The 27,588-nt window shown below is 34.8% G+C and overlaps 1 protein-coding gene and 1 long non-coding RNA gene across 7 annotated transcripts in view; one reads left to right on the forward strand and one right to left on the reverse strand.

Moving 5' to 3' along the window:
• Nucleotides 1-27,588, forward strand: part of SCLT1 (sodium channel and clathrin linker 1) — a 282,762-nt gene that overhangs the window by 113,164 nt on the left and 142,010 nt on the right. For all 6 annotated transcript variants that reach the window (XM_073804837.1, XM_073804838.1, XM_019927932.3 and 3 more), the window contains 2 exons: nt 19,704-19,794; nt 22,636-22,727. In XM_073804837.1, coding sequence (XP_073660938.1) covers nt 19,704-19,794; nt 22,636-22,727 — 183 coding nt within the window. The remainder of the gene's footprint in view (nt 1-19,703; nt 19,795-22,635; nt 22,728-27,588) is intronic.
• The window catches only part of LOC141278742 (uncharacterized), a 100,783-nt gene that overhangs the window by 47,882 nt on the left and 25,313 nt on the right, over nt 1-27,588 (reverse strand). The gene's annotated exons all lie outside the window — the stretch shown is intronic.

Genomic DNA, 27,588 nt, shown 5'->3' on the forward strand with positions numbered 1-27,588 from the left:
CATCCTACCTGTACCCACCTGTACCCATCCTAGAAAGGCCTAGTAGGGAGTTTGGACTTCTACCTCTACCTCGCAGTAAAAGACAGCACCTTATTCCCCCAAAAGAAAGGTATCAGAGGAGATAAACTAAAATAATCTAAAACTTATTTCTTAGGTTTCTATCAAAGTCACTCATCATGCCAAGAATCAGGAAAATCTCAATTCAAATGAAAAAGACAATCAGTAGACCCAACACTTAGATGACAGAGATGTTAAAATTATGTGACAGAAATTTTAAACAGCCATCATAAAATGCATTAATGAGAAATTATGAATAAGCTTGAAACAAATGAAAAACATTCCCAACAAGGAAATGGAAAGTCTCAACGAGGAAATACAAGATATACAGATGAACTAAACAGAAAATTTAGTTGGTTGGGAACATTAAATTCTCTAATGAGAATAAGTCTTCCCATATTTTTAAAATCAGTCTTAATAGAGTTCATATTAAAACCCCTATAGTGTGTGTGTGTATGTATGTGAGAGAGAAACTTGGTAATCCTAACATCATGAGATGGTAAAGTGTCATTTATGAAAACAATTCTATAGAAGAATAAAATGCAATGTTATTTACAAGAACTTGAGTTTGGCAACATAGAACGGAAGGAAGAATATATGTATAGTTTAGTACATGACAGAGGTGGCATTATAAATCAGTAGGGAAACAATCATGTTAGGAATTGTTGCTATCTATGGAAAAAAAAAGTGTGAAGTTTTGCTTTTCACATTTAGGCATTTACATGGTTTTATGGATTAAATAAGTAAATGTAAAAATCAAAAGCTTTGCAGATTTTAAAATATCTGAAAATCTCCCTTTAATAAATTTTGCTAGGGAAGTACTTCTTAATCAAAATTTAAATGCAAGCCAAAAAGGAAAAGATTGATATATTTGAGTATGTTAAAATGTAAAACTTCTGTTACAAAAATTAATATAAGTCAAATGAAAAGGCAACCCACAGTCTGTGAGAAGACATTTGCAATGCACATAACTGACAGCGTATTAGTGTTGAGGATACATTACCTAAGCATCAATAAAAATAAAAATCCATAGACTATTGGGCAAAGGATATGAACAAACATTTCAGAAGTCATAGCAGTCAGAAAAATGCAAGTTAAATAATGAGATACTACATCAGACCCAGTTATCAATGTCAAAAATATAATGTGGAGTGTAATAACAAGGTACAAAAGAAGACTGCAGTATTATGCAATTCATATACATTTCAAATGTTTTAATCAATAGTGTGTATTGATTATGTATATGTATGTTTTAGTTATATATATATATTTAGTTATATATTCATATTCTCATATATAGTAAAATAATTTAAAAGTATGTGTGTGTACATATATATACACATATTCGTATATATATAGTGTGTGTGTGTGCAGTGCATATGCTATTAAAGAATTAAATAAAAACATTTCCAGAAATAGTATGCCCTAATTTCAAGTTAGTGATTATGTCTAGTGATTGTCTACAAGTAGACTATTTGTAGAAGTAGGGAATTATAGGTGGCCTAGGTGTCTGTCACTAAGGAAATGGATAGTAAAATGTGGTAATTGCATCCCATGGAATACTGTGCATCATTTAGAAACATGTATTTACATGTAAAGATGTAGAAACAGCAGCATAGGTAGATCTAGAAAACAAGGTTTATATTAAGAAAGTAAAAAGAGATATGGATCTATAGTACAAAAACACATACATGCAAATAACAATGTATGTTTTACCAGTATATGGATATATCATATTTTAATGTGAACCTACAAAATGAAGGGGAATGAGAGAACGATTGGGAATGAAGAGGAAAACAACGAAAATAAATAAGAGCAGGTCTTTCATAGCTAATGGTCATGGGTAGATAATGGGGTTATGAAAAGAATACTGTGATTAACTCAACTCTGCACTCAAGGTTCAAAAAAGAGTAGAAGAAAAAAGAGAATATGAGAGTTATGGTATATGTGGGATAAGTCTGGGTGTGGAGATTTTGGAAGGAAAATGAGTAAGGAAACTGGTTCATAACGACCTCTATGATATGATGATAATGAAAATAGAAAATAAAAATGCAAATAAAAGGCTATATATAGAGAAAATGGTGATATTGGGCTAAAGGATGGGAAAAATCATGAAATTTTATGGCTAAAATTATCTTAATCATTTAGTTCAAGTTCCTAAATTTATGGAAGAAAACCAAACTGAACCAAAGTCTCAGAAATTGTCTTGTCCAGGGTTGCACCACAAATTCAAAGAGGAGCCAAATTAGAACTTGCATCTTGTAATTGCTCATCTAGTGAGTTTCTAAGCCGGACTTTCTGACAGTATTCACAACAGTAAGGTTGATTGTTAAAGAAAGAATGATGAGTGGATACATTGTTTTTTGACAACTGTGTCATTTGACTTTTGGACATTTGGGCCTAAAGATTATAAGTTGGAGATTAACAAAGATAGTTTGGGTTTTCTAAAGCCTAAAATGTCTTAAGTGTTTAATTGTCCATGAGCAACTTTGCCATAATATTTACTGACAGTATTCCATAGCTTAACACTAAGCAGTTCAGAGTTGTATACATAAAACTATGCTTGCTTTTCCTGCCACAGATTTGAAGGAACATAAGGATAAGCAGATGCTTCTTTTAGGGAAAAGGATGTTGCTTTCAAGTTTGACAGATTCTGAATGATGGGCATATTGATATTACCAGAATTTAAGTTTTGAGATGCCCTATATATCCATGCCAAGAATAACTACCTTAGAAACTCTTTAAACACTAGCTTTGTTTAAGTTTGTACTTAAACTGAAAACATATTAGTTTCATTTGTTGTCTGATGTTATGGTGCAAAAAAAAAATGAGAATCATGTGAATTTATAATTAAAGCTTTTATCGTCTTCCTTTTTGAGAGTTTCTGCTGATACCCTATCATAGCAGAGAAAACTTGTCAGCCTAGTTTCAAAGAATCTTCATTCACCTGGTCCTTCCCAACCCTCTAGTTATGTATAATAGTCATTTTGCTGTTTCTCGTGGAAGAACTTTTGGTTCCTTCCTGTTTGCCTTTGATCATTATTCTGTTTTGTAGAAAATTTACAATTTTATAAATCTGGTTAAAACTTGCCTTCTCCAGGAAGACGTCTCTGGTTCATTCCGCCAGATTTTTACCCTTCTTTTCTTGTGGATATACTGAGCATTTATTCATTTTAACTGAGATTGTATGCTGTTTTTCTTCAGGTGATTTTTTTGTCATATATATTTGTTTATAATGTGTATCTAGCTGAGTTATGGAAATATTTTTCAAGCCATATGTGCTCAGATTTCATATCTGCCTTTTAAAATCTTTGAAGGAAAGGATTTCGTTTGCGTATATCAGGAATATATACGCAATATATATCAGGAATATATACGCAATATATATCAGGAATATATACGCAATATATATCAGGAATATATACGCAATATATTCCTGAATTATCAGGAATAACCAATATTACCTTTGTAAAAGAATGTACTGTAAAGATTGACTCTAAAGCATTTGCACAGGGGTTCATATTATCCTCTCATCAGAGTGGCATTATCAGAATATTTATTAGAAAAAACTTTTAGCCACTAAGGAATGATCTCATTAGCAGCCATAGATAACTGTTTTCATATAAACAGTCTATAACTTACCAATCTATTTATTTTGTATTTATTGAGAACTTATAGAGATATGTGCTCTGAGTTTAGAAATAGTCTTTAATAAGTTTATGTATGATGTGACAGCCTCAAAATTGTTGAAATTTGACCTGTTTCATCTCATGTACACTTTTGTGGCTTCAATAATCTCTAAAGGTAAGAGCCCATTAAATTTTTGTAGCTTGAGGTTCTCCTGGTTATCTCCACCCAGATAGGTCCGTAACACTAAACTAAGCTTGTTATTATATCTCCTGAATCTTCCCTTTGTATTTATAAATGGCATCATCCAGTTTCTGCTTCAGAAAACTAGGAGGTATCCTAAATGCTTTTCTGTCCCAACTCTACTTTCTGAATGTCTCTCAGATCCTTCACCTCTGCATCATTATATTGTTATTGCCTTTGCTCAATCCGTCATCTCATCTGAGCTACTGCAGTAACCTCCAATTTGGCTTACCTCTTCTCCATCTTCCTTCTTTTTTGTACTATCATCAAAGTGATCTTTCAAAAATAGAATCTGAACATGTCAGTCTCCTTCAGTGGCTACAAAATGCCTATGGGATATAATCCAAATTTTCTAGCATGACATGAAGTCTTCTACGACGTGACCCCTGGCGACTTAACTCTATATCTTGTCACCCTGCATCTCAATTTCCTGAACTATTGTTGGTTTCCCAAACAAGCCATGCTATTTCACAAATCCCTACCTTTGCTCACATTGTTCAGGCTGCCTAAAATACCCTTTCCTGATAAATATCTTCTCGACTTTCAAGGTTCAGAAGTGTGCTGTCTTCTAGAAATCATTTTCCGAATCTGTGTTTCTTCCTCCCCAGGTAGAACCAAACATGCCTTCCTTTGTGCCTCAGCTGTAGACTGCACGTGTATCTGTCACAGTATTTTTAACACTTTAATTTACTTAATTCTTTGCAAATCAATCTTTCTTTGCTAGTTTTTAAGCTCCTTAAAGGCGTGGATCATAATTTAGCCTTTTTACCTTGCCATCATCTAAGACAGTGCTAGATACATGGCAAGTGCTCAAAAGAACCTTTTTGAGTCATTAAGTCAGTTAATTAATTAAATTGCACTTCACCAGAGGGGCAAAGCTGAACTAATTTACGTGGGTTTTCTATTTGTGTATTTTGCCATTGATCTTTTGGGGCACAACTGTCATTATTTAGAAAATTATATTTTATATTCTTCACCCATGCAGTAATATGTGTCCAGTTAGTAGTCCTGTGTGATGAAGTCTTGTGCCATCCTGCTTTATCTTGCCCAGTCGTGAATCATCATTTTGTCCACTGTATCCGGCCATATCCCATCACTTGTGGGGTCTCGGCTATCAGGTTGACACTCAGGGTACTGCAGTGCTTGTGTTCAAGTAACCCTTACTTTACTTAATAATGGCCCCAAAGCACACAAGTAGTGATGCTGGCAATTCAGATATGCCAAAGAGAAACTTTAAAGTGCTTCCTTTAATGAAGAGGTGAAATCTCTCTATTTAATAAAGAAAGAAAAAAATCTTCTGCTGAGGTTGCTAAGATCAATGGTAAAAACGAATCTTCTATCCGTAAAATTGTGAAGAAGGAGAAAGAAATTCATGCCGATTTTGCTGTTGCACCTAGACTGCAAAAGTTACAGCCATAGTACATGATAAGTGTTAGTTAAGATGAAAAAGGCATTAAATCTGTACAATGAGAGAGAGAGAAAAAGACCACATTCACATAACTTTTATTACAGTATATTGTTATAATTGTTTTATTAGTTATTGTCAGTAATCTCTTCTTGTGCCCGATTTTAACTTTACCATAGATGCGTACATATAGGAAAAAACATGGTATATACATAAGGCTCAGTACACTCTACAGTTTCAGGCATCCCCTGAGAGTCTTGGAACATATGGGGACTACTGTATATGTACCTTTGCGAGGTAATAGTTTTATTTTAGCTGAGATAACAGATTTTTCTCAGATGTTTCATGTTCCAATTTGAATAATATTGCGTCTTTTATTATAAAAATGCTATGGAAATCTGGAATTCATGGATCACTAGTTTTGATTCATAGTGTCTCTTGGAAACTATCCCATGTGAGAAATGGCCCTGAGCAGACGTGCTTAGTCATAAGAATTGCCAGACAGTTCCTTATGTGTTGGCAGCTAGTTTTCTGAGCATAGAAAACATGTTTTAAGATAAAAAATAGGTTTTTGCTGTCAGTTTCCTGTCTCTTCACACTGTTTTACTTTACTGTTATTTAAGGGGTTAGTTGGTCACCCCCTATTCAAAACTGTTTGTATCTTTCCCACTTAATCTTTCAGGGGCGTAAAGAAGAATATGAGACTTTACTTCTAGAACCTACTGGTCAAGAGCAGAAACAAATTCATAACTTCATTGTTTGGAACTTTTGCCTCTAATAGGTGATTACTGGTTTATTTCAAAATATGTATTTTACTGATAATTATAATTTTATTTTGCAAACACTCCATATTTGCACACCTAACCTAAAAGTGCACTTCTGTGCGGTGTGAAGTATAAAGAGCATAGGTTTTGAAGTCAGACAGCTCTAGGTTAGTATTCTTATTTTTAATTTTCTATTGACTTGGGCAGGTTGCCTAACTGAATGAATTTTAGGTTTTTTTTAATTTTATTTAAAAAATTTTTTTTATTGGAGTATATTTGATTTACAATGTTGTGTTAGTTTCAGGTGTACAGGAAAGTGAATCTGTGATACATACACATGTATCCCCTTTTTTTAGATTCTTTTCCCATATAGGCCATTACAGACTATTGAGTAGAGTATCCTGTGCTGTACAGTAGGTTCTTATTAGTTATTTTATATATAGTAGTGTGTATATGTCAATCTTGATCTCACAATTTCTTAATCTCTGCAATAGAAATAAAATGAGCTTCTTTGAGTGTTGCAGTGTACTATAATTCTTATTGTCTTTGCTCTTCTCTATTCTACTTTAGTATCCAACCTGTGTAGGTAGGCTTGTATGATATTTACAAATTAGTTGTTAATAGATTTACGAGTTAGTATTAATGTAATAAGTAGACAGCAGATATTTCCCTCCCTTGCTCTGGAAATGAGCCTTACCTTTGTTGTTGCTGCTATAATTTCTAGGAGCCAGATGAAGTATTCCTTTCTTTTTCCCTCCTTTCTATTTTTATATCCCCATGTCTTTGCCAACTGTACAACCCTAAACTCTGTTTCTTCTGGTATGTTCCATCAGTTATATTCATTCTTTTTAAAAATCTTAGTCTCTTGTGTGTTTCTTCCAAGACCTCAGGTATATATACCTCCCCTGATGATTCCTCAGATTACTATATTTTCTTCTTCTCATTCTTTGAAATTGCTTGGAAGAAGAGCCTGTATTTGCTATAGTCACTCTTCAGAATTTCTTTCAATTTGGATTTGGTCCCATATCTCTTTTTTTCTCCTCAAGATGACTGGTACCTTTTTTGCCTTAAAACAAAATACTTCATTCTCCTTGGTTATTGATTCTTTTTGATTGATGATTTTTCTGTCCTTCTTGAACATTTTTCTACTAGGTCTTTTGTATTTGTGTCCCAATTTCTTCTCTGACCCTTGTCACCATTTCCTTTCCTTTGCTTTTCCCATTTCCTTACCATAGCCTACTAAAAGTACAAATTTCTTAAATTGCTATCCATTTTACACACCTTTCCCCCTCTCCTTAGATGATTACCTTTACCCTACCCAACTTAAACTTTCAATGTTTCCCACATAGGTACCTCTGACCTTGATCACTTTGTTGAGCTCTATACTTGAATCGCTAGGGCAGTGGTTTTCAAACTATCTTTAGTTAAAAAAAATCTTATACATAGAATCCCAGTATACTGGTAAAAGTGGAATTGCTGTGATTGAAGTAAGGAGTGGAAATCTTCCCCCCCTTAGTAACCAACACCCTCACCCAACCTAGGGATTTTGCTTGATTCCTCGCCTTTGTTTTACCCCCACATCCAAGTCGTGTGGGCTCTGTATCCAGATTATCACACATCCAGTCATCACCACTATCATCGCTACCCCAAGCCGTCACTCTCTCTTGCTTGCATTTGCCTCATCTCTCGTCTCCCTGCTTTCACTCTTATCCCACTGTTATTTATTCTCCACACACCAGCCCAAGAAGTCTCCTCAAAGCATCAAACAAATCACATCACTCACCTGCTTACCACACTCAGTGGATTTCATTACAACTGGAACAAATTCCAAAATTCTCACTATGCCTAAAGGCACATATATGATCTGACCTCTCTGCCTTCCTCTCTAACTACCCCGTACACTTTCTCTCTCTGATACATCCCAGCTAATTGTCATTTATTTAAGTACCTTTCTCATACTCTTTGCATTTATCATTAATTCCCTCTGCTATAACTCTTTCACGTTAGATTTTTTTTAAATCGACCCCATTGTCCTTTAAACCTTAGCTCAAATGAATGGTCCTTCTTTAGACAGGTTGTCATTGATGACCCAGGTCTCTCTCCCATTGTTATATATCATTTGCTTCATTGCATTATCACTTTGTGAAACCATCTAATTTATTTGTTTACATATTTACTGTTGGTCTCTCTCTAAAACAATGTAAACTTTATGAGGTCAGGGGCTTTGTCTCCCTTGTTCGCCACTGCATCACCAGTGCTGACAACAGTGCTTAATGTAGTTAGGTGCTCAATAAAATAAGTGTAGGGCTCTGGAAGTACAGTTAAAAACAAACAAGTGAACCACGAACATGTGAAGCTCAACATGTCCAGATTATATTCACAGTGCCTGGCATATTGTAAGTATTTAGTAAATATTTGTTCAAAGAATGGATGGATGGAATCTCTTAGATTCTGTCTCTGTGAAATTTGTGCCATCTCTCTCAGTGGAACCACTTGCTTATTGTTACCATCACTCTAGTTAGACATTCCCTGCCTCTTACTCATTTAAATTCCTGAAGTGCAGCTCCGATTCCATTATTTGAGCAGCTCTCCGTTGCCCTTAAATTAATACAGATCACCTCACTTGTCAATTAAGGCCATTGATATTGTAGCCCCCATTGCCTTTTCAGTCTTAGTTCCCTTCTTCCCTAAACAAGCCCTACACTTTCCTACTTTTATGCTTGAACTTACTTTGTTCCTTCCTGAAGTTTTTTCTTTGTCTCTGCTTGTGAGATTTACTGTTCCTCTGCCAATTCTTAATGTAAATACTTCCCACTTGAATATTCCCTGAACTAAATGCAAATGTTCTACCTACTCTGAATTGTAATACTGATACTTTATTTTAATCTTCTGTGATGCTTAAAGTATGATTTGTGACCCTCCTAAAGATTACTGTATCTCACCTTTCTTTGTGTGTTTTGTTTACCTTAAAGAACACCTTCAGTGTTCCAAACATCACAGGCACATAGTAAACATTTTTTGAGCATGTCCACTGTGTAAACCTATTTAATAATAGAAAATGAATTAATATTTTCTCCACTTTGTCAGTGGTACCCAAAGTTATATAAGTCTAAAATTGTATTTGGAATAATGATTTAAAATCTTTTTTTAAAGATAAACATATTGATTGTGCAGTTCTTCTGTCAAATCTAAGGCAGTAGCTGTATACCAGAATCATCTATAGAGATTCTGAAAAACAGAGATGAGCAGGTACCATTCCCAGACATTCTGAATGAATAAGACTCAGATAGAGACAAAGCTTGCTTTCATACAAAGAAAGAATAGAGAACTACTGCTAGTATGATGCAAAATTATGTTCCAACATAGAACTTAGAATTTTGAACTACTTTGAATTGTATATAATTTTGAATTATGTAAGAATTATACACAAATGAACTTTCACGACTGAGTAGCCTCTGTTGTAAAGTTTTGGAAACTCAGTACATGGATTATTAGTATCTATTGCTTTTAAGAGTTTCTTTGTAGGCTTCTGTCCTTTGAATAATTTTAATTAGACTGCTACTAAAAATTGAAAGGAGAAAAAATTAAAATAAACTTTTTTCCAGTTTTCCTACTTACTATCAGTTTCCTAAAAGCAGAAGTGATCTTAAAAATTCAGAACTTTGTCTAAAATTGTTTGGAGATTTTCTAAACTCTTTAAGCACAAATGATTGGCTTTATTTTACTGGATACTTACAGAAGAACTTACTAAAGTAGCTAGTGTATGCATTTTTCTTTTATTTTAAATTTTAAAATTTAGAATATGTATCAAATCCATAAAAACTAGTTTTATTTCTCTCAAAATATTATCACTTTTCATTGTATGAAAGAAATATTGTACACATTTCTAGAGTTCTCTTGATATGAGCCTGCAAAAACAGACAAAAATTTATCTTAAAATGGACTCAGATCTCAAAAAAAAATGGTATTAATAATTAAAGCAGTTTAATTTCTGTACAAGTTAATGCTATAATTTAAATATATATTATATAAACTACATTTAATTATATCCTCTGTTTTATGTTATATCTGGTTATACTTTGCTTAACAGAGCAAATCTTTGCTTTTTAAAGATCAAATCTCTTTAATATAAGTGATGAAAATTACGTTAAAGAAAAATCTTAGAAATTTTAAATTCTTTGACATGGAAGCATACCTGGAAATGAAAAATGTGTTTTTTAAAATATTCCTTTGTAGGAATATAAGTATTCTTATTATTTATCAAGTTTTTAAAATTTAATTTTATTTATTTTTTAAACAGCAGGTTCTTATTAGTCATCTACTTTATACATATTAGTGTATATATGTCAATCCCAATCTCCCAATTCATCCCAGCACCACCACCCCTCCCCGGCCACTTTCCCCTCTTGGTGTCCAATACATTTTCTCTACATCTGTGTCTCTATTTCTGCCTTGCAAACTGGTTCATCTGTACCATTTTTCTAGATTCCACATATATATGTTAATAGATGATATTTGTTTTTCTCTTTCTGACTTACTTCACTCTGTATGACAGTCTCTAGATCCATCCACGTCTCAACAGATGACTCAATTTCGTTCCTTTTTATGGCTGAGTAATATTCCATTGTATATATGTACCACACCTTCTTTATCCATTTGTCTGTCGATGGGCATTTAGGTTGCTTCCATGACCTGGGTACTGTAAATAGTGCTGCAGTGAACATTGGGGTGCATGTGTCCTTTTGAATTATGGTTTTCTCTGGGTATATGCCCAGTGGTGGGATTGCTGGGTCATATGGTAATTCTATTTTTAGTTTTTTAAGGAACCTCCATACTGTTCTCCCTAGTGGCTGTATCAATTTACATTCCCACCAACACTGCAAGAGGGTTCCCTTTCCTCCACACCCTCTCCAGCATTTGCTGTTTGTAGATTTTCTGATGATGCCCATTCTAACTGGTGTGAGGTGATAACCTCAATGTAGTTTTGATTTGCATTTCTCTAATAATTAGTGCTGTTGAGAAGCTTTTCACGTGCCTCTTGGCAATCTGTATGTCTTCTTTGGAGAAATGTCTATTTAGGTCTTTGCCCATTTTTTGATTGAGTTGTTTGTTTTTTAATACTGAGCTGCATGAGCTGTTTATATGTTTTGGAGATTAATGCTTTGTCTGTTGATTCGTTTGCAAATATTTACTCCCATACTGAGGGTTGTCTTTTCGTCTTGTTTGTAGTTTCCTTTGTTGTGCAAAAGCTTTAAAGTTTCATTAAGTCCCATTTGTTTATTTTTATTTCCATTTCTCTAGGAGGTGGATCAAAAAAGAGCTTGCTGTGATTTATGTCAAAGAGTGTTCTTCCTATGTTTTCCTCTAAGAGTTTCATATTGTCTGGTCTTACATTTAGGTCTTTAATCCATTTTGAGTTTATTTTTGTGTATGATGTTAGGGAGTGTTCTAGTTTCATTCTTTTACATATAGCTGTCCAGTTTTCCTAGCACCACTATTGAAAAGAGTGACTTTTCTCCATTGTATATCCTTGCCTCCTTTGTCATACATTAGTTGACCATAGGTGCGTGGGTTTATCTCTGGGCTTTCTGTCCTTTTCCACTGATCTATATTTCTGTTTTTGTGCCAGTACCATATTGTCTTGATTACTGTAGCTTTGTAGTATAGTCTGAAGTCAGGGAGTCTGATTCCTCCAGCTCTGTTTTTTTCCCTCAAGACTGCTTTGGCTATTTGGGATCTTTTGTGTCTCCATACAAATTTTAAGATATTTTGTTCTAGTTCTGTAAAAAACTGCTACTTGTAATTTGATAGCGATTGTGTTGAATCTGTAGATTGCCTTGGGTAGTATAGTCATTTTCACAATGTTGCTTCTTCCAAATTAAGAACATGGTATGTCTCTCCATCTGTTTGTGTCATCTTTGATTTCTTTCATCAGTGTCTTACAGTTTTCTGAGTACAGGTCTTTTACCTCCTTAGGTAGGTTTATTCCTAGGTATTTTATTCTTTTTGTTACAATGGTGAATAGGATTGTTTCCTTAATTTCTCTTGCTGATCTTTCGTTTTTAGTGTATAGGAATGCAAGAGATTTCTGTGCATTAATTTTGTATCCTGCAACTTTACGGAATTCATTGATTAGCTCTAGTAGTTTTCTGGTGCCATCTTTAGGATTCTGTCTGTATCGTATCATGTCGTCTGCAAAGAGTGACAGTTTTACTTCTTTTTTTCCAATTTGTATTCCTTTTATTTCTTTTTCTTTTCTGATTGCTAGGACTTCCAAAACTATGTTGAATAATAACAGTGAGAGTGGACATCCTTGTCTTTTTCCTGATCTTAGAGGAAATGCTTTCAGTTTTTCACCATTGAGAATGATGCTTGCTGTGGATTTGTCGTATATGGCCTTTATTATGGTGAGGTAGTTTCCCTCTATGCCCACTTTCTGGAGAGTTTTTATCATAAATGGGTGTTGAATTTTGTCAAAAGCTTTTTCTGCATCTATTGAGATGATCATATGGTTTTTATCCTTCAATTTGTTAATATGGTGTATCACATTGATTGATTTGTATATATTGAAGAATCCTTGCATCCCTGGGATAAATCCCACTTGATCATGGTGTATGATCCTTTTAATGTGTTGTTAGATTCTGTTTGCTAGTGTTTTGTTGAATATTTTTGCATCTATATTCATCAGTGTTTTTGGTCTGTAATTTTCTTTTTTTGTAATATCTCTGTCTGGTTTTGGTATCAGGGTGATGGTGGCCTCAGAATGAGTTTGGGAGTGTTCTTTCGTCTATAATTTTTGGGAAGAGTTTGAGGAGGATAAGTGTTAGCTCTTCTCTTAATGTTTGATAGAATTCACCTGTGAAGCCATGTGGTCCTGGACTTTTGTTTGTTGGAAGATTTTTAATCACAGTTTCAATTTCATTACTAGTGATTAGTCTGTTCATATTTTCTATTTCCTCCTGGTTCAGTCTTGGAAGATGATACCTTGCTAAGAATTTGTCCATTTCTTCCAGGTTGTCCATTTTATTGGCATAGAGTTGCTTGTAGTAGTCTCTTATGATGCTCTGTTTTCTGTGGTGTCCACTGTAACTTCTCCTTTTCATTTCTAATTTTATTGATTTGAGTCCTCTCTCTCTTTTTCTTGATGAGTCTAACTAAACGTTTATCCATTTTGTATATCTTCTCAAAAAAACAGCTTTTAGTTTTATTGATCTTCGCTATTGTTTACTTTATTTCTATTTCATTTATTTCTGCTCTGATCTTAATGATTTCTTTCCATCTACTAACTTTGGGTTTTGTTTGTTCTTCTTTCTCTAGTTCCTTTAGGTATAAGGTTAGGTTGTTTATTTGAGACTTTTCTTGTTTCTTGAGGTAGGATTATATTGCTATAAACTTTCCTTTTAGAACTCCTTTTGCTGTATCCCATAGGTTTTGATGGTCGTGTTTTCTTTGTTATTTGTGTCTAGGTATTTTTTGATTTCCTCTTTGATTTCTTCAGTGATCTCTTGGTTATTCAGTAATGTATTGTTTAGCCTCAATGTGTTTGTGTTTTTTACTTTTTTTCCCTGTAATTCTAATCTCATAGCGTTGTGGTCACAAAAGATGCTTGATATGATTTCAGTTTTCTTAAATTTACTGAGGCTTGATTTGTGACCCAGGATGTAATCTATCCTGGAGAATGTTCCGTGTGCAGTTGAGAAGAAAGTGTAATCTGTTTCTGGATGGAATGTCATATAGATGTCAATTAAATCTATCTGCTCTATTATGTCATTTAAAGCTTGTGTCCCTAATTAATTTTCTGTCTGGATGATCTGTCCACTGGTGTAAGTGAGGTGTTGAAGTCCCCCACTTCTATTGTGTTACTGTCAATTTCCTTTTTTATAGCTGTTAGCAGTGGCCTTATATATTGAGGTGCTCCTATGTTGGGTGCATATATATTTATAATTGTTATATCTTCTTCTTGACTTGATCCTCTGATCATTATGTAGTGTCCTTCCTTGTCTCTTGTAACATTCTTTATTTTAAAGTCTATTTTATCTGAGATGAGTATTGCTACTCCAGCTTTCTTTTGATTTCCATTAGCATGGAATATCTTTTTCCATCCCCTAACTTTCAGTCTGTATGTGTCCCTAGGTCTGAAGTCGGTCTTTTGTAGACAGCATATATATGGGTCTTGTTTTCGTATCCTTTCAGCAAGCCTGTGTCTTTTGGTTGGAGCATTTAATCCATTCATGTTTAAGGTAATTTTCAATATGTATGTTCCTATTACCATTTTCTTAACTGTTATGGGTTTGTTTTTGTACGGTGTTTTCTTCTCTTGTGTTTCCCACTTAGAGAATTTCCTTTAGCATTTGTTGTAGAGCTGGTTTGGTGTGGCTGAATTCTCTTAAGCCTTTGCTTCTCTGTAAAGCTTTTGATTTCTCCATCAAATCTGAAAGAGATCCTTGCCAGGTAGAGTAATCTTGGTTGTAGGTTCTTCCCTTTCATCACTTTAAATATATTGTGCCACTCCCTTCTGGCTTGTAGAGTTTCTGCTGAGTTCCCTTGTATGTTATTTGTCATTTTTCCATTGTTGCTTTCAGTAATTTTTCTTTGTCTTTAATTTTTGTCAGTTTGATTACTGTGTGTCTCAGCGTGTTTCTGTTTGGGTTTATATTGCCTGGGATTCTCTGTGCTTCCTGGGCTTGGGTGACTGTTTCCTTTCCCATGTTAGGGAAGTTTTCAACTATAATCTGTTCAAATATTTTCTCAGGTCCTTTCTCTCTCTCTTCTCCTTCTGGGACCCCTATAATGCGAATGTTGTTGCATTTAATGTTGCCCAGAGGTCTCTTAGGCTGTCTTCATTTCTTTTCATTCTTTTTTCTTTATTCTGTTCCGTGGTAGTGAATTCCACCAATCTGTCTTCTAGGTCACTTATCCATTCTTCTGCCTCAGTTATTCTGCTATTGATTCCTTCTAGTATACATTTCATTTCAGTTATTGTATTGTTCATCTCTGTTTGTTTGTCTTTTAGTTCTTTTAAGTGCTTGTTCTTTAATTCTTCTAGGTCTTTGTTAAACATTTCTTGCATCTTCTCGATCTTTGCCTCCATTCTTTTTCTGAGGTCCTGGATCATCTTCACTATCATTATTCTGAATTCTTTTGCAGGAAGGTTGCCTATCTCCACTTCATTTAGTTGTTTTTCTGGGGTTTTATCTTGTTCCTTCATCTGGTACATAGTCCTCTGCCTTTTCATTTTGTCTGTCTTTTGGTGAATGTGGTTTTCCTTCCACAGGCTGCAGAATTGTAGTTCTTCTTGCTTCTGCTGTCTGCTCTCTGGTGTATGAGGCTATCTATCAAATTTTTTTAATGAAAACAGGTTTTGACCTTTATAACAGTATATACATAAGCACACATATGTCTAAAACATTTCCACGTAAGATAGTATAAATATATAGTTATTAAAGTTCCTTCATAAAATAAAATGAGAATTATTTTTGTTGACAACTTTAAAAATTTTACAAGTTTGAATATTTGAAATGACTCACAAGACTCCACAGAGCATACTCCCATAAGGCTTCTATTTACAGGCAAAGTATGTTGTGCAGTAAGAAAAAGAGCATAGGGAAGCATAGGAGGACATCCAGACACAAGTACTCTATGGTCTTTCTGCATACAAGGGCATTCTTTGTCTCCTGGTTGAACCACCAAGATGCGTACAATGAATCTTGGCTTCAGGAAAGCTTAGAGAAGGTTTTTTGCCCCTCTGTTCACATAGTCCAGCCTGGCTGTCTAACCAGTTATACCAGGTGAAAGCCATCAGTAAGCAGATCCTGTGTGAGCATTACCAGAGAAGATTCAGACTCTAAGCAGCACACCATAAATCTCACTTTTCATTTTTTGGCCCAGAGTCAAGGCCAGATATTCAGGCATCCCCCAAGCTTTCTCAATCCAGCTGTAAATTTATGCAATACCACACCATTCCTGACAACTCAAAATCTAAAAAGAAGCAAGATTATGATGATAGCTTACATTTGTGAAAACTATGATAAAGTTTATAAAGTAATGTAATATGCATTAGCTTATTTGAACTTTATGATAATTCTGTGAGCTGTACAGGAAAATTGTTTTTATCTCCAGTTTATGGCTGCAATTCTGAGCCTTAGAGAAGTTAAGTGATTGGCTCAGTTCACATGGCCTTCCGTGGTGGTAGAGCCAGGTGTAGGAGGATACAGCTTTTATTCTAGAATATGTTTCAGTATTTCATGCTAGAAGTAGATATAAGGAACTATTTATTTCTTTTCTATCTTGTGGAACAATGTAGGAATAAATAAGTATATATAAAACTACTGCTTATTTTCCCCCAAAACATAGTTCTTTGTGTGTTTTAGGGAATGTAATATAATAACTTAAGTGCTTTCAGAATATTTTTCTTTTTAATAACTTATAAAAAACAAGTCTTAAGACCAGTGCCTGAATTTCTTATTTCTTATGTAGGAGAGAGATTCTGTTTCAAATGAAAGATTCTGTTTCAAACAAGATATATTTTGAAGAATTGTTCACAAAATTATTATTTTAGGATTTCCGCCCATGAATAAAAAATTGGATATGTAAGATCTAAGTAAAGTATGAAGACATAGTTATACCCATGACTCTTCTGTCTCTCTCTTTTCCTCTTGTGCTTTCTTTCATTCACTTATGATGTATTTACTTGTCTACTATATGCCAGGTACTGTGCTATCCCTGAGGATTTAAAATTTAATAAAATGTGATCCTTGCCTTTAATGATCTTACATTCCATATTATTTTTCATAAACTCACAGTTCCATGAGAGGAGTATCTGTTAAAAGTGTATAAAGTATTATGAATCATGGGGGCTGGTATTATAAGGTCTTTTGCCTAAGAGAAGTTAGAGAAGACTTCAAATGAGATTTTTGAGGTTAGTCTTTAAGATTGTTGAGGAATTTATCAGAAAAAGCAGAAGAAGGCTAGTCAAGTCAAACATGTGAAAAAAATAGGCAAGGCTGTGTTTCAGAATCAGGGAGTTAGTAGTCTGTTATACCAGGAATATAAATTACATGAGGGGAATTAGCAAGAGATGAGACTCTTTGAAGCCAGATGATGACTAACTATATGCCACACTGAGGAGTGTTGATTATATTCCCAAAGAAGTGGGGAATCCAGAAATCATTAATAAACAAGAATTTTATCATCAGTGGGCTTCCCTGGTGGCACAGTGGTTAAGAATCCACCTTCCAATGCGGGGGACACAGGTTTGAGCCCTTGTCCAAGAAGATCCCACATGCTATGGAGCAACTAAGCCCATGAGCTACAGCTGCTCAGCCTGCACTCTAGAGCCCGTGAGCCACAACTACGGAGCCCGCGTGCCTAGAGCCCATGCTCCGCAACAAGAGAAGCCACCGCAATGAGAAGCCCGTGCACTGCAATGAAGAGTAGCCTCCATTCACTGCAACTAGAGAAAGCCCGCGTGTAGCAGTGAAGTCCCATCGCAGCCAAAAAATAAATAAATTTTTTTTAAAAAAAGAATTTTTTTATCATCAGATAACTTTTTTTTTTTTTTTTTTTTGCAGATAGGATGCATTATAGAGGATGAATTAAAGAGGATACCAGCAGTAAAGAGATCAGTTTGGAATCTATTGGAATAATCCTGGGAAATAATGATGAGGCCAGTGGTTGGGCCATGGAAGTGGAAATGGATTACACAACTGAGGGACAATTTAGAAGTAGAATCGTTAGGCAGATTAGATAGAAATCAGAAAACCATCTACTATAGAGTTTTTGTTTGGGCAGATTATCTTCTCCACTTCCCTGTTGTTTGAGATGAGACCACTGAGACAGTCTTGTGGTCAAGTGAATTGCATTAAGCTATATCACTGGTTAGTGACAGAACTGGGTTCCTGACGCTAGGATTCTCCCATATTGCACCTCAGTCCCACTGTGGCTCTAACAATTTTTTTCTTTAATCATGCTCTGATCTTACATTTGTTTACACTTAACAGTGTGCTTTAATGTACATTATCTATTTTGAGGTTTTCAGCAACCCCATGACATAAGTAGAATAAGCATTATTATCCTCTTTCTCAAGGCAAGAAAGCCAAGTCAGAGTGGGTGCTATGCTTATTCAGAAGTTGCTCAGTTTTGTCATTACTATATAAAATCTTACTCCTTAAGTTTTTCTTTTTAGGATATATGGAATTTTATAACTGGTAGATTTGTTGATTGATTCATGTAGTAGATGCACTCCTGAAATTGTCTCTAAGCTTAGATTTTACATGCATTCGTGTAAGGTGGTTTTGGAGTTGTTTTTGTTTTTGTTTTGTCATTTGGTGAATCATTTTGCAAGTAGAAAAAATGTATGTCTAATAAACTCAGATTTTTATAAATTGGATTCATTTAAAGCAAAGCATATTCTTAAGTGCTTAATCTTATGAAATATTATTGGTATCACTTTTTCTGGTAGACAGTATATCATAGAGGATTTGGTTTAAATACCAATTTCATTCTTGTTTGTGAATCCTTGGGCAAGTTGGCAAACCTGTCACCCTCACTCTCTTGACTTCAGTTTGATATAATAATAGTACTTATTTACAGGTATTGTGTTAAGTGAAACGATGTCTACAAAGCATTTAGGACAGTTCCTGGAACCTAATAACTACCTGATACATTTTAGCTATTAGATTTTTATTTCCTGTTGTTTTTATGCTAACCAATTATGGAATTATAAATATTGTTAGAGTCAAAAGTAGTGAAGTAACATTTGCTGTGAGTTTTGCATCAAATAATTTCTTTAGGTTCAACAGCACTAATATGATTTATATTTATAATACATACATAAAATATAATTAGGAAACAAGTATGGGCAGTTCCTACACTAAAGTACCTTCCTTCCTAAAACTGTATGTTTTTTTCCCCATAATCCACATGTTCTGTATTTACACGTAGTATTTAATTGGTATAATATTAAAACTCTTTTTTTCTGTTTCAGAAAGTCTTATTTTTTATTCTAAAATCTTTTTCTATGGGGAGTCAAGAAGATATTGAAACTTATTTGATAGTATTAGAACATTCAAAAACTTGTCCTTTTTGTCCTTTGCAGCTTCAGTCTCAGAAGAAAGTAAATATTAGACCATCTTGTGGGAAATGTTTCAGTTCATTATGTTAAGTGATTATATAATACTTCTGGTGTTGAAGGAATGATCAAGGTGTTGAAACTTAGGTTCATTTTCATAGAAAGGCCAATCAGCGATATTTCACTAACTCTGTTCAGGAAATTATAGACATAACTATATTCTGCTTAACGCACTGACATTCTTGTTAGGTAATTTATCAAGATGATAAAGTTCTCCATGAAATCTATTGAATTATTTGAGTATAAAGCGTAATTTATCCAAATAAAGTATTAATGATTCCTACTTTGTACTCATCCCTGCAGCTATATTTTTTCTTCTTCACACTCTTCGACATAAAGGGATCTTTCAGTATTTATCCCTTACATTCATTTTTAGGTGTATCGTGGTTGGTACTGATTTTACTAAATTTAGATTTCTAATTTAAAAAATTTGTATGGTCTATGAAAACAGTGTTTGTTGATTTACTTTGTACTTTAGGCAAGCCAAGTTAGATCTGAGAGTTGCAGCAGCAAAAGTGGAAGAGTTAACTAAAGTGACGGAAGATCTTCAAGGACAGATGCAAAAGAAGGTATCTTCCTTTTTCTAAGACAACTGGATGCAGATGTCTGTAGCTTTGTTTTCTATGTATTTTATTGTTGATCTGTTTTGGATTAGGTGTTAAAGAGGATTGCTGGAAAATTAATCATTTTATTGTCCTCAAAATATGAAATATGAAATTAGGAAGCTAAATTGTAACATTGAAAATAACTTTATTTCTATTCACTATACCCTAAGTCAGTAAACATCACAATATCATAATCATCCCTAAACACATCATTACTGAAATGCATGTTAATGTAAGATCAAGTTTTAGTTAGTTGGTTATATGTAGATGGAAAAGGAGTATTTAGTACTACGTTTTGTTTAATACTACATTTTATGTTATTGGCATAAAAGACTGGTTCTTTTTACATGTAATGGGGAAGTTTCAAGAAGGTGTCAAGGAAAGGTCAGGCTTTAGATTTAGATGGATCTAATTATTAAAGCTGGAAATTACAGGGGAATCTGTAAGAGCAACAAAGCCACAAAGAGGATGAGCCCTACCTCTGCCCAAATCTTGACGGATCCTCAAATTATGCAGGCACAGTGAGTTCCCTGGGAGCCTAGTTAGAAGAGCAACAGTGGAAAGAAATAAGAACTCATCACAGATGCCAGCTGCTGTACACTGTAGGGGACACACTTCAGAGTTTGAGTCTAGGTAAGATAATTGCCTAACTGAACAAAAAAAGCTAATAAGCTTCGAAAAAACAAAACAGAATCCAGAGAAACTGTGATTCGTTATCTTTATTATCCAGTTTTCAATCAAAACTTACTAGACACTAAAGTATGATTGGTGGGGGAGGGGGAGGAAGAAGAAGTTGATAGAAACTCATTTTCATTGAGTTTGGATTTAGCTGTTGGATTTAGCGGGCAAAGAAAGGCTTCAAATAAGCTATTATAAACATGTTCATGGAATTAAAGAAAATCTATTTTTAAATTAGAGTAAAATAAGATTTTAGTGAAGGAATGGATAGAGAATGTTTAATTGAGAACTAGAAAATAATTTTAAAAATAGAAATTCTAGAGTTTAAAAGTACAGCAACCCAAATAAAAATTTCATTAGATGGGCTCAAAAATTAATTGGAATGAGCAGAAGAAATAATCAGTGAACTTTAAAACAGATCAATAGAAATTTTCCTGTTCAAAGAATAGAGTTTAAAAGATGAAAGAAAAATGAACAGGACCTCAGAGATCTGTGGGACAATATGAAGCAAGCCAATCGAAGTGTAATTGGAATTGCAGAAGTAGGGGGCAGAAAAGATGTTTAAAGAAATAATGACTGAAAACTTCCAAAATTTGGTGGAAAACATTAGCAAATCCAAGAAACTCAGTGAACCCTTAGTACAATAAACACAAAGAAAATCACTTTAAACACATCATGACAACACTGACAGCCAATTATAAAGAGAAAACTTGAAAGCAGCAACAGAAAAATGATATGAACAGGGAACAGAGATAAGAATAAAGGCTGACCTCTCATCAAAAAATTGTGGAAGCAGAAAACACTGAAGCAATATATTTGAAGTGCTGACGGAAAAAAATGCTCATTAAGAATTCTGTGTCCAGGGACTTCCCTGGTGGCGCAGTGGTCAAGAACCCGCCTGCCAGTGGAGGGGACACGGGTTCAATCTTTGGTCCAGGAAGATCCCACATGCTGCAGAGCAACTCAGCCCGTGTGCCACAACTACTGAGCCTGTGCTCTAGAGCCCGTGAGCCACAACTACTGAGCCCACGCCCTGGAGCCCGCGCGCCACAACTACTGAGCCCACACGCCACCACTGCTGAAGCCTGCGTGCTCCAGGGCCTGAGGGCCACAACCACTGAGCCCATGCTCTGCAACTGCTGAAACCCACGTGCCTAGAGCCTGTGCTTCACAACAAGAGAAGCCACCACAATGAGAAGCCCGTGCACTGCAACAAAGAGTAGCCCCTGCTCACTGCAACTGGAGAAGGCCTGCGTGCAGCAACGAAGATCCAACGCAGCCAAAGATAGATAGATAGATAGATAGATAGATAGATAGATAGATAGATAGATAGATAATCGTATGTCCAGTGGAACTGTACTTCAAAAATGAAGGCAAAATAAAGGCATTTTCAGGTAAAGAAAAACTGGGAAATTTTGTCACTTAGTAGAGCTGTCCTTCAAACACTGTTGAAGGAAATTCTTTAGACTGAAAGGAAATGACACCAGGTGACAACTCAGATATAGGAAGAAATTAAGAGCAACAGAAGTTGTAAATATGAAATAATACATGTACATAATTTATGTTTTCTTTTCGCTTGTCAATACCTTAAAAGACTTGACTGGATTTATAAAGTATGCACATACACTATATGACAACAAAGGCACTAAAACCTAGGATGTTTCATGGTAATAAATCCACTGTAGCAAGGTTTTTTTGAGATGATACAAATAAAACCTATTAATTTATTTTAAAGCGTCACTATTTAAAGTAGAAATATCCTATGATTATAACAGAATGCAGCATAACCTAGCTAAGAGAACATATTCTGAGGGCAAATTATCTGCAACAAATCCCTGCATTGTTTTTTTAGACTTGCTCTATAGAAATAGTTGGAATATTGATAGAAATCCATATGCAGTGACTGTTTTGATTATTGTTTTACTAATACAGAATTGATAGTGAGGTTCTCCTCCCCCTTTTTTAGTATATTTATGGTTTGTTTCCAAAGTGATATTGCTTTAAACTTACATATGAAATTCTAGCAATATAATAACTTTACAGAGTGAACTGTTTTCTTTATGCTGTTTAATGATGTATTGAATTTTTACAAACTTAAAGTAAGCATCCAGTTTCTTTATTTTCTAGGAGGAGGATATGGTGTCTGCCCAAGGAAGAGAGGAAGCATCAGATAGGCGCTTACAGCAATTACAATCTAGTATAAAACAATCAGAAACAAGGTAAACTGCTAAATACATCTAGCTTTGTCTATAAGCTTCAAAAGTTATTCCACATTAGAGTTTGTTTATGATTTATGATATCGTCTAGAATATATATTTTATAAATGCTAAACAAACTATAATCATAGGTTTAAAATCTGGTTTGCTGGACATTGTTTATTAAAAAATCATATTCAAAAGATTGAACATGTGTTTTGAACATATATTGAAATATCATTTTTGTCTTTGCCTTTTCTCAAAAACAGTAATAGTCAAGTTTAGTTAATCCCAAAATCAGAAATGTTCTTTTCATCTTAAAGCAGAAAAAAAAAATAGCGAAGTTAGGTAAAAATTATATAGAAAAATCATTTCTTACTGAGAAATACTTGAGAAATCATTATAGATGTTTTTCCTGGAGTCTTTTTTTTTTTTTTTTTTAGATTAGCTAACTTTATTTATTTATTTATTTTTTTTAAACATCTTTATTGGAGTATAATTGCTTTACAATGGTATGTTAGTTTCAGCTTCACAACAAAATGAATCAGTTATATATACACATATGTTACCATATCTCTTCCCGGTTGCGTCTCCCTCCCTCCCACCCTCCCTATCCCACCCCTCCAGGCGGTCACAAAGCACCGAGCTGATCTCCCTGTGCTATGCGGCTGCTTCCCACTAGCTATCTACCTTACGTTTGGTAGTGTATATATGTCCATGCCTCTTTATCGCTTTGTCACCGATTACCCTTCCCCCTCCCCATAGCCTCAAGTCCATTCTCTAGTAAGTCTGTGTCTTTATTCCTGTTTCACCCCTAGGTTTTTCATGACATTTTTTTTTTCTTAAATTCCATATATATGTGTTAGCATACGGTATTTGTCTCTCTCTTTCTGACTTACTTCACTCTGTATGACAGACTCTAGGTCTATCCACCTCATTACAAATAGCTCAATTTCATCTCTTTTTATGGCTGAGTAATATTCCATTGTATATATGTGCCACATCTTCTTTATCCATTCATCCGATGATGGACACTTAGGTTGTTTCCATCTCTGGGCTATTGTAAATAGAGCTGCAATGAACATTTTGGTACATGACTCTTTTTGAATTATGGTTTTCTCAGGGTATATGCCCAGTAGTGGGATTGCTGGGTCATATGGTAGTTCTATTTGTAGCTTTTTAAGGAACCTCCATACTGTTCTCCACAGTGGCTGTATCAATTTACATTCCCACCAACAGTGTAAGAGGGTTCCCTTTTCTCCACACCCTCTCCAGCATTTATTGTTTCTAGATTTTTTGATGATGGCCATTCTGACTGGTGTGAGATGATATCTCATTGTCGTTTTGATTTGCATTTCTCTAATGATTAGTGATGTTGAGCATTCTTTCATGTGTTTGTTGGCACTCTGTATATCTTCTTTGGAGAAATGTCTATTTAGGTCTTCTGCGCATTTTTGGATTGGATTGTTTGTTTTTTTGTTATTAAGCTGCATGAGCTGCTTGTAAATTTTGGAGATTAATCCTTTGTCAGTTGCTTCATTTGCAAATATTTTCTCCCATTCTGAGGGTTGTCTTTTTGTCTTCTTTATGGTTTCCTTTGCTGTGCAAAAGCTTTTAAGTTTCATTAGGTCCCATTTGTTTACTTTTGTTTTTATTTCCATTTCTCTAGGAGGTGGGTCAAAAAGGACCTTGCTGTGATTTATGTCATAGAGTGTTCTATGTTTTCCTCTAAGAGTTTGATAGTTTCTGGCCTTACATTTAGGTCTTTAATCCATTTTGAGCTTAGTTTTGTGTATGGTGTTAGGGAGTGATCTAATCTCATACTTTTACATGTAGCTGTCCAGTTTTCCCAGCACCATTTATTGAATAGGCTGTCCTTTCTCCACTGTACATTTCTGCCTCCTTTGTCAAAGATAAGGTGACCATATGTGCGTGGGTTTATCTCTGGGCTTTCTATCCTGTTCCATTGATCTATATTTCTGTTTTTGTGCCAGTACCATACTGTCTTGATTACTGTAGCTTTGTAGTATAGTCTGAAGTCAGGAAGCCTGATTCCTCCAGCTCCATTTTTCGTTCTCAAGATTGCTTTGGCTATTCGGGGTCTTTTGTGTTTCCATACAAATTGTGAAATTTTTTGTTCTAATTCTGTGAAAAATGCCAGTGGTAGTTTCATAGGGATTGCATTGAATCTGTAGAGTGCTTTGGGTAGTAGAGTCATTTTCACAATGTTGATTATTCCAATCCAAGAACATGGTATATCTCTCCATCTATTTGTATCATTTTTAATTTCTTTCATCAGTGTCTTATAATTTTCTGCATACAGGTCTTTTGTCTCCTTAGGTAGGTTTATTCCTAGATATTTTATTCTTTTTGTTGCAATGGTAAATGGGAGTGTTTTCTTGATTTCACTTTCAGATTTTTCATCCTTAGTGTATAGGAATGCCAGAGATTTCTGTGCATTAATTTTGTATCCTGCTACTTTACCAAATTCATTGATTAGCTCTAGTAGTTTTCTGGTAGCATCTTTAGGATTCTCTATGTATAGGATCATGTCACCTGCAAACAGTGACAGCTTTACTTCTTCTTTTCCGATTTGGATTCCTTTTATTTCCTTTTCTTCTCTGATTGCTGTGGCTAAAACTCCCAAAACTATGTTTTATAAGAGTGGTGAGAGTGGGCAACCTTGTCTTGTTCCTGATCTTAGTGGAAATGCTTTCAGTTTTTCACCATTGAGGACGATGTTCGCTGTGGGTTTGTCATATATGGCCTTTATTATGTTGAGGAAAGTTCCCTCTATGCCTACTTTCTGCAGGGTTTTTATCATAAATGGGTGTTGAATTTTGTCGAAAGCTTTCTCTGCATCTATTGAGATGATCATATGGTTTTTCTCCTTCAATTTGTTAATATGGTGTATCACGTTGATTGATTTGCGTATATTGAAGAATCCTTGCATTCCTGGAATAAACCCCACTTGATCATGGTGTATGATCCGTTTAATGTGCTGTTGGATTCTGTTTCCTAGTATTTTGTTGAGGATCTTTGCATCTATGTTCATCAGTGATATTGGCCTGTAGTTTTCTTTCTTTGTGACATCCTTGTCTGGTTTTGGTATCAGGGTGATGGTGGCCTCGTAGAATGAGTTGGGGAGTGTTCCTCCCTCTGCTATATTTTGGAAGAGTCTGAGAAGGATAGGTGATAGCTCTTCTCTAAATGTTTGATAGAATTCGCCTGTGAAGCCATCTGGTCCTGGGCTTTTGCTTGTTGGAAGATTTTTAATCACAGTTTCAATTTCAGTGCTTGTGATTGGTCTGTTCATATTTTCTATTTCTTCCTGATTCAGTCTTGGCAGGTTGTGCCTTTCTAAGAATTTGTCCATTTCTTCCAGGTTGTCCATTTTATTGGCATAGAGTTGCTTGTAGTAATCTCTCATGATCTTTTGTATTTCTGCAGTGTCAGTTGTTACTTCTTTTTCATTTCTAATTCTATTGATTTGAGTCTTCTCCCTTTTTTTCTTGATGAGTCTAGCTAATGGTTTATCAATTTTGTTTATCCTTTCAAAGAACCAGCTTTTAGTTTTATTGATCTTCGCTATCGTTTCTTTCATTTCTTTTTCATTTATTTCTGATCTGATTTTTATGATTTCTTTCCTCCTGCTAACTTTGGGGTTTTTTTGTTCTTCTTTCTCTAATTGCTTGAGGTGCAAGGTTAGGTTGTTTATTCGAGATGTTTCCTGCTTCTTAAGGTGGGCTTGTATTGCTATAAACTTCCCCCTTAGAACTGCTTTTGCTGCATCCCACAGGTTTTGGGTCGTTGTGTCTCCATTGTCAGTTGTTTCTAGGTATTTTTGATTTCCTCTTTGATTTCTTCAGTGATCACTTCATTATTAAGTAGTGTATTGTTTAGCCTCCATGTGTTTGTATTTTTTACAGATCTTTTCCTGTAATTGATATCTAGTCTCATGGCGTTGTGGTCAGAAAAGATACTTGATACAATTTCAATTTTCTTAAATTTACCAAGGCTTGATTTGTGACCTAAGATATGATCTATCCTGGAGAATGTTCCATGAGCACTTGAGAAAAATGTGTATTCTGTTGTTTTTGGATGGAGTGTCCTATAAATATCAATTAAGTCCATCTTGTTTAATGTATCATTTAAAGCTTGTGTTTCCTTATTTATTTTCATTTTGGATGATCTGTCCATGGGTGAAAGTGGGGTGTTTAAGTCCCCTACTATGAATGTGTTACTGTCGATTTCCCCTTTTATGGCTGTTAGTATTTGCCTTATGTATTGAGGTGCTCCTATGTTGGGTGCATAAATATTTACAATTGTTATATCTTCTTCTTGGATCGATCCCTTGATCATTATGTAGTGTCCTTCTTTGTGTCTTTTAATAGTCCTTATTTTAAAGTCTATTTTGTCTGATATGAGAATTGCTACTCCAGCTTTCTTTTGGTTTCCATTTGCATGGAATATCTTTTTCCATCCCCTTACTTTCAGTCTGTATGTGTCTCTAGGTCTGAAGTGGGTCTCTTGTAGACAGCATATATAAGGGTCTTGTTTTTGTATCCATTCAGCTGATCTGTGTCTTTTGGTGGGAGCATTTAGTCCATTTACATTTAAGGTAATTATCGATATGTATGTTCCTATTCCCATTTTCTAAATTGTTTTGGGTTCGTTATTATAGGTCTTTTCCTTCTCTTATGTTTCTTGCCTAGAGAAGATCCTTTAGCATTTGTTGTAAAGCTGGTTTGGTGGTGCTGAACTCTCTCAGCTTTTGCTTGTCTGTAAAGGTTTTAATTTCTCCATCAAATCTGAATGAGATCCTTGCTGGGTAGAGTAGTCTTCGGCTGCAGGTTTTTCTCCTTCATCACTTTCAGTATGTCCT

Source organism: Tursiops truncatus, chromosome 5 (genome assembly GCF_011762595.2).
Source record: "Tursiops truncatus isolate mTurTru1 chromosome 5, mTurTru1.mat.Y, whole genome shotgun sequence".
Classification (NCBI taxonomy): Eukaryota; Metazoa; Chordata; class Mammalia; order Artiodactyla; family Delphinidae; genus Tursiops; species Tursiops truncatus.